This window comes from Lepidochelys olivacea (assembly GCF_965140295.1).
Source record: "Lepidochelys olivacea isolate rLepOli2 genome assembly, chromosome: 8".
NCBI classification, from domain to species: Eukaryota; Metazoa; Chordata; order Testudines; family Cheloniidae; genus Lepidochelys; species Lepidochelys olivacea.
Window position 1 is genome coordinate 50,497,879 of NC_140418.1, and position 11,363 is coordinate 50,509,241.

The 11,363-nt window shown below is 45.8% G+C and overlaps 1 protein-coding gene across 2 annotated transcripts in view; it reads right to left on the reverse strand.

Annotated features, from left to right (window-relative positions):
• COP1 (COP1 E3 ubiquitin ligase) overlaps positions 1–10,160 on the reverse strand; it is a 228,234-nt gene extending 218,074 nt beyond the window's left edge. The window contains exon 1 of one of the 2 annotated variants that reach the window (XM_084635924.1): positions 9,658–10,160. In XM_084635924.1, coding sequence (XP_084492050.1) covers positions 9,658–10,004 — 347 coding nt within the window. In that variant the 5' untranslated portion in view covers positions 10,005–10,160. The remainder of the gene's footprint in view (positions 1–9,657) is intronic. The other variant, XM_084635925.1, reaches the window with a different exon arrangement.
• Positions 10,161–11,363: the final 1,203 nt, after the last annotated feature.

The window sequence follows — 11,363 nt, forward strand, 5'->3', positions numbered from 1 at the left end:
CCAAGAAGCTTTATCTCTGCATCCCTTCCTGAGGTGACATGTATCCAATCAATATGGGATAGCTAAAAATCCCCCATTATTATTGAGTTTATTTTAGTAGCCTCTCTAATCTTCCTGAGCATTTCACAGTCACTATCACCATCCTGGTCAGGTGGTCTGTAACGTATCCCTACTGCTATATTCTTATTATTCAAGAATGGAATTACTATCCATAGAGATTCTATGGTACAGTTTGCTTCATTTAAGATTTTTACTTCATTTCATTCTGTGCTTTTTCCCCCCCACATATAGTGCCACTCCCTCACCATCACGACCTGTTCTGTCCTTCTGATATATTTTGTACCCTGGTATTACTGTGTCCCATTAATTATCCTCATTCCACCATGTTTCTGTGATGCCTATTATATCAATATCCTCATATAATACGGGGCACTCTAGTTCACCCATCTTATTATTTAGACTTCTAGCACTGGTATATAAGCATTTTAAGAACTTGTCACTTTTTAGCTGCCTGCCATTACATGATATAATTGAATGGGACTTTTTTTCCATTTGACTGTTTCTCATCATAGCCTTCCTGTATTTTATCATCTTCAATCCTCTCCTCCTTATTAGGACATAGGGAATCTCCATTTATAGATCCACCCTTAAGGAAGGATCCATAAATCACCATCAAAAAGTTGATGGTGAGAAAGCAAAGATTATGAGAATCAATGGCACTCACGAGGAGCATGAGCATGAAGAGAAGGAGGAAGATGCAGCAACAGTTGAGGAGACAAGAGGAAGTGAGAAAAGTCTTGGGCTTCTAGAATAAGAGAGGCAGTGGGGTGTGTTTGAAGGCAGTTTGAAAGGAGCCAGAGGAGAGTAGGATTAAGAAGAAGAAAATAATCCCCATCTTGTATTATCATCCAACAGAAAAGATAAGCAATAGAATACACAGATGTTAAGATTCTGAATGGTTGTCTAGCAAGATGCAGCATGTAGGAAGACTACAACAATTTTGTATCTAATGCATGTGTCAACTAATGTCAAATTTCAAGGTTAACAGTTAAATGAATACACTTTAAGGAACCTTTACAAATAAGTCCTTGATAAGATGCAAAATATGCTAGTCTCCAGCCAGTAAGTCTCTAACAAGGGTGTGCTCCCTTCACAAGCATCCTCCCATGGTTTGCCAACAAAACAAAACCTTTGCATGTCAAAGATACATTTTTCTGCAACAGGACAGGTATTTGATAAAAAACCAACCTCAGACAGAAACAAGTAGGATTTGACAGAACAGACTACATACATGAAAGGAACCAGAATGTTACTTTTCTTTCTTTACCCCACTCTCTCCACTTCAGCATGGTGTAAGTGAGTAATAATTTCCCACAAGTTGATCCCCCTTTCCACCATCCACTCAAGAGGAGAAGTGGGGTCTTCTCCCAGCCTTGCTCTCATTCATCCTGAAGCAGGAAGGAGGACAGTGCCTCCCAGTCCATCTCAAATTTCTTAAACCCACTGCAAATGGAAGCGGAAGCAACAGCCTCCTCTGGGTCAATTATCCTCCCCACAATGATCCAGACTGGACAAGTATTGCCCTGAAGACTAGATGGAATCTAAATATAAAAACTACACTGGTTCTCCGTATTCTGCAACTGAATCATGCATTTAGAACAATTTAGTTTGAGGCCCATAACACTACACTTAAAACCCCAACAGCTTGGACCAAAACTACAGACTATCTAGCCCCTTCCTTAGCATGAGAACCACAAAAGAAATGAGAAAGTAGCATGGAGTATCCTTAATATGAGGTGGCAGGTTCATTTTGGGTTGCATATTGTTTTTGTTCATTTTGATTAGCATCCAACTGCAGAGTTGAAACCAATGTCTTGCAGCTAATAATCGTTCAATGTCAAGGCATTATTCAGCTTAGAAAAATTATAAAAATAAAGTTAGCCAACAAGAATATATTAATAGTAGGAGAGGGAGAGATCATTAAAGACTAAAAATAATAATCAAGGTTTTGCAATGATTTGAGGTTGCTCCCCATGACGGGTTGCTCCCCATGTTTGTTTAAATAAAAATAAAAAAACCTTCACTCATTCACTTTCTTCCTGATACCATGTTCCTTAGCATGGAGGTAGAGAGTGTATCCGTGGAATGTAATGTCCAAACAAGAGATTCTGAACACATGCATTTATAAACCATTTCTACCATGAGAACAACAGAGTCACCTCCAGTATGCCCCTAATGTGCAGAGTTTGGACTGTACTGTGTGCAAGGTCTGTAACATGATACAGAGTTGAGCTAACTCAGAGTTTCCCTTAACATGCTAGCAATCCAAGATTGTGCTGTTCCCCAAATTATTCTTCTTCATACCAGTCTGACTGGATAAGTGGAAGAGCCAAAATAGTTGAGGAAGAGACCAATCAGATCCTGCAACACACACATATGACATGCCAGATCATTCTTAACGGAGGCTGACTTTTCCATCATTAAAAGACTGCTTCCCAGCAGTGCTCACTGTTTTATAAGCAGAAACTAGATTATCCCTTTTAATACTTATCACAGTCACCGACTACCTGAAATAAGTAGCTATGCAAAAATAGGTCTTAAACTAAGCTTAAAAATATAACAGCAAAGTCCTAAATAGTATCTCTTTACCTAGCTGACCTTATAAATAAAGGCTAAAACTTCCTAATTCACTGACTTCAATGGAACCACCAGTATCACACAGGCAAGAAACCAAAAGGCTCAGGAAGCCACATGGATGTAGTATAAAATGATTCCCTGTCTAAGACCATATAGAATCATGCAAAGCCTTGCTCTGAAGTTCTGGACAACTCAATGTTGGGAGCAGATCTCAACTGTACAACAAATGAAAGTTTTCATTTGTCATAGTACTTATTGAAAACTGGTTTCCCATGTGCTTCAACAGTAGAAGGTTCATATCACTATAAATATATCTCCTCTTTCAGCTAGTGCACAGAACATTACAAATGTATTCTAAGACACACCTTTTAAATACCTAGCTCAGATACACAGCCAAAAACAAAAATTAAGGCAAAAATGCATAGAGAGCTGAGTGAACAATTAAAATGAATCCAAACTGAGGTTGATTGGTGGTTCTCTGTTGGAAAAATACTAATGCTATGGCACAAACTTGGGAAAGAATGAGGGAAAAGTGTTCATCCAGCCCCAGTGGAAACATGGGGGGATGAGGAGGGGAATGATCACTCAAAAAAAAAAAAAAAAAGGCAGATTTCCTGCAGAACTGTTCTAGAAAGCCTACAGAAATTCCAAAGTAGCCAATATATAAAAATGCATAACAAAAACTTACCAAAAAACTGCAGTTATCCACTTCTTGGAGAAGGAAGGAACCACATGAAAGAGGTACAAGGGGAGGTGGAAGACGGGTAGCTGAAAATTCTTAGGGTTTGTCTACACAAAAAATGACGAGCATAGCTGTAGCCGAATAATAATTCTGGTTAATTTCCCCATATAAACAAGCCCTTATTCCCCATCCATTGCCTTAAATGGCAATCTCACGTGAAAGGGATACAAACTGCATGAGCAAGCCAAATCTCTCTTTTGTAAGTAGAAAAACCCAGACCCCTATCAGTAGCTGCAGCTTTAGTACTATATACAGGGATGACAGACATGAAAGTCTTTAGATATTTAGAAGGCCCTAAACATTGTATTTCTCTTTGATTGAGGTTTTCAGAGAGCTTAGCACAGAGGTGGGCAAACTACGGCCCACGGGCCACACCCAGGCCATGGGACCATCCTGCCTGGCCCCTGAGCTCCTGGATGGGGAGGCTGGCCCCCGGCCCCTCCCCTGCTGTCACCTCTCCCCCACAGCTGTGCGGCCAGCACTCTGGCCTGCCACTCCTGTCAAGCAGCAAGGGCAGCGTGGCTAACTCCAGCCAGGCAGTAGGGCTGCGAGCTCCTGCTGCTCTGAGCAGCATGGTAAGGGGGAGGCGAGTGGGGGGGGGGGCATGCAGTCAGGGAACAGGGAGGGTTGGATAGGCGTGGGAGTCCGGGGAGGTGCGGGGGTGGGCAGGGGCGTGGACAGGGGTTGGATAGGGGGTGGGGTCCTGGATGCGGTCAGAGGGAGGTTCGGGAGCAGGGGGAGGTTGGATGGGGCCGGGGGGGGGGGGGAAATCAGGGAACGGGACGGTTGGATGGGGCTGTCAGGCGTGGAAGTCCAGGGGGGCTGTCAGGGGACAGGGAGGGTTGGATGGGGGCGGGATCCCAGGGGGCAATTAGGGGCAGAGGTCCCAGGAGGGGGCAGTCAGGGGACAAGAAGCTGGGGGGTTGGATAGGTCAGGGGGTGGGAAATGGGAGGGGGTGGAGGCCAGGCTGTTTAGGGAGGCATAACCTTCCCTACCCAGCTCTCCATACAGTTTTGAAACCCTGATGTGGCCCTCAGGCCAAAAAGTTTGCCCACTCCTGGCCTAGCAGATTTAGACATATCTTCCATTAATTTCAATGGAACATATGTCCCAAAATTCCCTATACTGCTTTGAAAATTTCTTCTTCTAGACGGTTATATTGTACCCATCACAGTGGTATCCAAACCCTTTATAAATCTTAAGTGTTCTATGCAAGTGGTGTATACACACACACAGTTTTTCCGTCTCTTCCTATATAGCAACAGCTAGAATCCACTTCAGTTTCTCTCACTTGTCCTTCTATTCTTCTCTCTCATATAATAGCAGAGCACAGCTTATTTACACACACACACACAAATACACACTCACACGTCCACTTTTTTTAATATACATAGACAGACATGAATGACTGTCTCTAGGAGGAAACAGAGAAACAGAGGAGTCTTGCATTTTGTCCAGAACATGGTCATATTCTTATCTTCAGCTATTCTGGCAGGAAGTTCCACAGGCTGAACTGTGCTGGCTGCTGAACAGGCTCATCTCCTACTTATACTAGTCTTAAACTCTCAACAGTTGGGGTGTCACTCAAGAAGATCGCCAACTCATGAAGTCAAAGATGCAGAAAGGAAGGTGGTGTTTGAGATAAAGGTTCTCAGTAAACTGGGACCAGGCAATGATCAAGACCAGGCCTTAGAACTTGATCCAGTCTTTGATGGGCAGACAGTGCAGCAATAGATGATGCGGTTCTGTCAATCTGTGTGTCAGCAAATGGGCTGCTTTCTTTTATACCAGCTGTATAGTGTTTGTGGATGCATTCCCCAAATACAGCACATTCCGAATTGAATTACTGCGGACAGATCTAGGTCTGACATTAGGATTAACAGGTTTCTGAACACTCCTGTGGTTAGATGTTGATAGATGTTTGGCTATCTGTGTGTGGTCCCTCTGTGCCGCCCCAGCCCTGCGCAGACAGCTGGCACAGCAGACTTTGAGCCCAGTGACCATAAGATCCATTAAGAGATGAAGGTACCCAGCCAGGTTTATTGTTGGCAAAGCACGGTACTAGTATCCTGCAGACTCTACTGGGCCACTAATACATGTATGCCCATAACAATGGGTCAGCTTAGTGAACGGCTTATATTTTCTTATCATTAGGAGGTCTATCATCCTGTAATCCTGACTTTTCAAATGAAAGGAAGACACTAAGCAGAGCAATGAGCTTCCAAAATTCAAGTCTGCAAACAAAACTCAGTGCATAAGCAATGCCCAAGTCTTGCTGTTTGTTCCCAGAGCTCAGAAACAAGTACTGCTATGAAACATTACAGTCACTGAAGAAGCAACATACCCTGCTCCCAAGCAGCAGCAGCACGATGCCATTCTGGAAAGAGTTCTGTCCAGCATCCTGTTCAGAGTTAATGTGGTGCCTAGAAAGGAGTACTAAAGAGTAAAGTAGGACACGAGGTCAGGGGAAGAGATCCTCCATGATCAGAGACTTCCTTCTCCCATCAACTTCCCCAATTGGAGAAAAAAAAGCCTGTTAGAACTGTTATCCTGTATTTAAACACTCTTTCCTCTCTGTGTTAATACAGGATGTTAACTCCTGATAGTACTGCACTAGAGAAAACTATTCACCAACACAAAAAGCTAATATCCTGTATACAGTTTTCTCCACTTTGTATCCACAGACATTGGCTGAAATGTACTACAAACTGTACCCAAGAGATACTCCAACAATGTACTGTTTGCTAAATATTTCACAATCCAAACCAGCAACCTAGGCCAAACTTTGCATTGCAGCTTAGCTATCACACTGCTGAGTAAGCATTTTTAAAGTACTGCACAGAGGTTATGGGCATAAACACCACTAATATTAAGTATGATTTCTGCATGCACCTTTGCAAATCCCACCTCACTCAAATCCATTTGTCTATTTCTCAACTTCAGCCTCGAATCAACAGAAGCCACCATAGATCTTGCAGGTGTGCCTTTAGTTACAACTCATGGTCCACATGCAGAGGGATCACCAACTGTTCTCTGTAGCATACTGTCTTTTGGAAAATGTCTCATTTATTGAGTCTTTTCTTTATGGGAAATTTTTGCTTCTCAGATTAAATAAATTAGCTTTGATTATGGCCAAATTGAAGTGTAGGGCTCTGAAATCACACACATTTGACTTTTCATACATTGTACACAACTCCAAAGAGTCACCCAGTTTAGATTCTTACCTCTGTGTCACACAGATAGTGCATTATCTCAATGTTGTTACTATAATTAATTGACAGGGCAGCTATGTTTTGAGGATGACATTATTTCATAAATTTTAAAAGGCTAGGGAAATATCTACTACCCACAGAAGTCCATGACAATTGAAAACCCAGACAAATTAAATGTAAATCACAGTATGCCGTTTAAGCAGCTATCAGCACATAAAAACCTGAATATCGTTTCTCTATAAATGCCACTGAACAGCAAAATAAGTTTTTCCCTGCTTGTCACTTCGTTAAATTCTTCCTGTTGTCCTTCTTAGGGAACTGTACTTTGAAGAGAGAACATGACTAATTATGTATGTGCTGTCTTCAAAATGTGTATTGGACTCAACCGAGAAAGTTTTAAAGTAAGATTGGTTTTGAATCTTTTGAAAATAACTGCTAAACCATCAAGAGTTTTCAACAAGCCACATGTTCTTGTATCCTTTGACCTCTCTTCCCTCTAACCTTCTTTCTCCCTGTCCCATTTAGCCCTGTGTTGTGCCTAAATTAATCATAAGTACTCTAGGTAGGGGATCATGTCCCCCAGCCATCAATTCCTCAACAGTGTCATCTCCCAACCATCTTCCCTCACTAACATCCACCCCAACAGTGCTATCTTCCAACCAAACCATCCCTCATCTCACAAAAAGCTGTCAATGCACCAGTTGAACCCACCCACCAACCTTCTCAATTAAAAGCCCCAATCCAACCACATCTCCTTAATCTTGATGTTGTTGAGTGTATGGAGGGGAGTGGGAGTTAACAGACATGGGTTCTACTCCATCCCCAGTTCTGCCACTAACACTTTGACGCTCATGAAGCAAGCCACTCAACCTCTGTGGCCACTTCTCTCAAATTATAATTACCCCACTCTATAGCTTCAGTTCTCCATCTGTACAACAGAGATAATACTTCTTTTGTACCACCCTTTGCCTGTCTTGTCTATTTCGCTAGCAAGACAATCGCCACTCTGAGGAGCTTACAACGTGTATCTACAGCATCCAGCAAAATGGTGACCCCAAGCCTAATTGGAGCCTGTGTGTTCTACTACAGCACAAATAGTAATAGATATCTTCCACCGAATCCTAAACCCAAATACCAACAGCCATACAGAGCAGTCTTGTAAGCAGCCACCCCCCCACAAAAATTATTAACAGTCCATCAGCCTGACCTCACTGAAGAGCCTAAACCTTCAATATATACTGTCAATACACCACTATCACATTTACCACCCACGCATATTGTCTGGTTATATTTCATTGCATTCAACCATCTGTTAATTAAAACTTTGCCTCTTATAGCGGACTGAGACCTGCTGGAAGGTTTTGGATCTATTAATGATAAGAGTTGTTAATGCTTTCTTATTTAAAGGAAGATTGCCACCAGTTACAGCAAGGCCCTGCCTCAAGAAGCCATCTTACTGTTAATTGTTATTACTACAAATTAACTTATAATTTTTGGAAAACTACAGGTACATCTTTATCACCACCGTTCATATTTCCTACTGATCTGGTTTTAGGCATTGGTCTGATACACTTGCAATTGTTATTCACCTTCCAAGAAAGAGAACAAACAAAACCAGCATGGACTTGTCTATCAGCAGGTTTCAATACCAGTGACCAAGAGATTGCCGATTCCCCTTCAGAATCTCTTTAGCCCTTTAGTGGGTTCTTTCCTGTCCAAGAGACAGAGCCCTGCAAATCCATGCATATCCGCTTTAAACCTGCAGATGCGGATATCCTCAGACCATTTTTACAGATCACAGATCGGCTGCAGATACAAATTTTGTAGCCGCACAGGGCTCTACCAGGAGGTGCTAAAGGATAACAAAGAGTGCTTACTCTTTCTCCTTAAATGCCATCTCATATGTGCAGTTATAAATGGCTCAACATAGGTAAGAAGAAAGCAATGCCAAATATGTAAGGGGAAGAATTTAGGCACTGGACAAGAGCTGTAAGTGCATTCTCTCTTGGGGATACATGACTGACCTTTGCTGATGTGTTTTACATTTTGTAGCGAAAAGGGCTCTATCATTCTTTCTGGATGCTTAGGTAGCAATCATGGCGTTTAGTTTTTCCATCTAAAATTTGCTGCAAACCAATCTTTTCTCATGTGGATCTCACCACAGTGATCTCTGCCATTATAACTTAACAGTTCGCTATTGCAACATGCTGTATTTGAGCACCTGGAAACTTCAGCTAAGCAAAATGCTCGTCTCAAGAGGCATGAGATACTACTGCCACATACAACCAGTTCTCTGTAACCAGTTTGTTAAGTGGAAGACTGGACTCCGCCTGTAAGTAATCTACAAACACAATATGACCCATTATTTCAGGGCTTATCTCTACAGCAAAAATGCATTGTATTAGAAAACATTAACTCACCCAATGTACAACACTAGCACTGATGAGGATAACCATGTTTAAAGTCGAGTTAAGGATAAACACAGCCAGCTAACCATTTTAAAACACAACTATTCTTATAAAACAGTCAATGTAAACATACTGCACACACTACTTTTTCCCCACAGTAGGTGAGCTCTCTCCTGGTACCCTATAACTAGAACTATGATCAGCTGGGCACTTACTGTCACCCTCCCAGGGCTGAATTCTTGAGTGCTAGGCACATTCCCAAGGGGAAGCCCGTATCTCTGAAACCTGCTCCTGGCCATTACCGGCTAGGGCCCAAGTGCAATGAGCATCAGGTGAAAACGCCGTGATTTGTTCGGTCAGGATTCATTAATTTGTGGTCCCGGTGACATCTGCAGAGGCGACACCTCGGGGAAGAGAGGGGATCTTCTGTAGGGGGATGCGGGTGGAAAGTCCTACCGAGTCTTGTTAGGCACACAAAGGACAAGCAACAGGCAGGAACGCCGCCCCCGGGGCTCCAGCCAAACCCCAGCTGCCCAGACAACCCATCAACGCCTTCCAGCTTCCCCCAACGCCCGCACCATCACCAGCGCCCTCCCCCCCGGAACAGCCTAGGTGGCAGTGGGGAAGGGCGTGCCCCTGCCCCCCGGCCGCACTCACCACACGAAGTCGTTGCTCTTGTCCTCGTACGAGTTGAGGAGCCCGTTGCAGAGCGGTGTCAGCAGCGGCCTCTTCCTGCTCCCGCCGCCGCCTCCCGACGAGGAGCCGCCGCCGCCTCCCGACGAGGAGCCGCCGCCGGGCCTAGCCGCCCCCGCCAGCCGGGAAAGCCCAGAGGCCGCAGCCACCAGCACAGGCCGCGCGGGGGGCCCCGCGGACGAGGAGCAGGAGCCCGGTGCCGACGACGAAGAAGAAGAAGAAGCCGAAGTGACGGCGGAGGAGGCGGAGGCCGCGGCGCCCTGCCCAGCCGGGGTAGGGTGCTGCTGCGGCGGCTGGCGGCTGCCTGACATGCCGAGGCCGGGCGGGGGAAGCCTCAGCGCATCCTACGCGCCGCTGCCGCTGCCGCCGCCACCACCACGGCGGAACAATAAAGTTTTGTTCAAAGCAAGCACCGCCCACCCGACGGGGCCGGAGCCGCGCGCGCAACTTTATCAGCACCCCCCGCAGCGGCAGCAACACGGGCTAACGGAGGAGCCGGCCTTGTTCAATCTTTATTGACAGGCCCCCTGCGGGAGACAGCAGGCCGGGCGGGGGAGTGAGGGGGACGCTCCGCAGCCACCGCGCACGCGCGGACTGCGTTGGGGAATGGGGTTCCGCCGACGCGGGGGGGGGAGGGGAGAGAAGGGTGGCGCGTGCGCAGCTCGCCGAGGGAGGGGCCGAGTGGGGGGCAGTTGACAGTGGCCAGGGTTGGCTGAGAGGCTCTTTACCCTCGATCTGCCCTCGCCGCCGTTCAGATGGCCCGGGGGGGAGGTTGTCTGTCTGTCTGTCTGTCCCAGACCCCACTCGCGGGCCACCCGTCGCCTATCTCCCATGCTGGCCAGGCAAAGGTACTGGCAGGCCCATGCCACCCGGCCAAAGAGGAACTTCCCCAGGACAAGGTCCAGGGTTGGCGGCGGGGGTCAGCCCCAACCTCGGGCAGTGAGTGGGGCGAGCCCCCCGGGACTCCAACCAGCATAGCTCCCCCGCTCCATCCTCCTTGTCCACTGCCTCCCCCGCATGGCCGTGATGGAGGAGCAGCAGGGCCAAATTGGAGTGGGGGTGTGGCTCCCTGCACCTGGTTGCAACACCACTTGCTTAGATTTGGCTTACCCACCTATCCTGACGGAGTGGTGCTGGGCTGATGGAGAGGAGCCACGTCAAAGTCGAGTGAGGTACAGTGTAACCTGTCAAAAGGGGTCACGACACCACTCAAATTTGTGGCAATTGTTGCCGGCACAGAGTGCCCGAGGCAAGCAACAGCTGGGTTTGTTGCCCAGTGTGCGTCGCACCAATGACCACAACGGTGTGGAGAAGCATTGAGATTTATTTGAAGCTCCATAAAGGGCGCAGGGAGACTGAGCTGTCTCAAATTCTGCAGCAGCGCATGCAAATTTCAGTATACATTTTATACCTTTGCCTACTTTACTACACAAGCTTATGCAACCAATTACCTGTTGCCCCGTACAATACCGTAGCCAATCAGCTAAAGCAGCCAGTTGTGTTTTTCCTCAGTAGCATTGCCCAAGCCTTGCCTTATTTGGGTCTATTTGTTACTGATTTTTGCTAAACATTTCTGCCTTATTTATCTATATATTTCCCAGGCCAAAGCTGGCCTTGGCTGGCAAGCTGTGTGCAAACCTGTCTGTTTGTGTGTTAGCTTCCTCATAGTT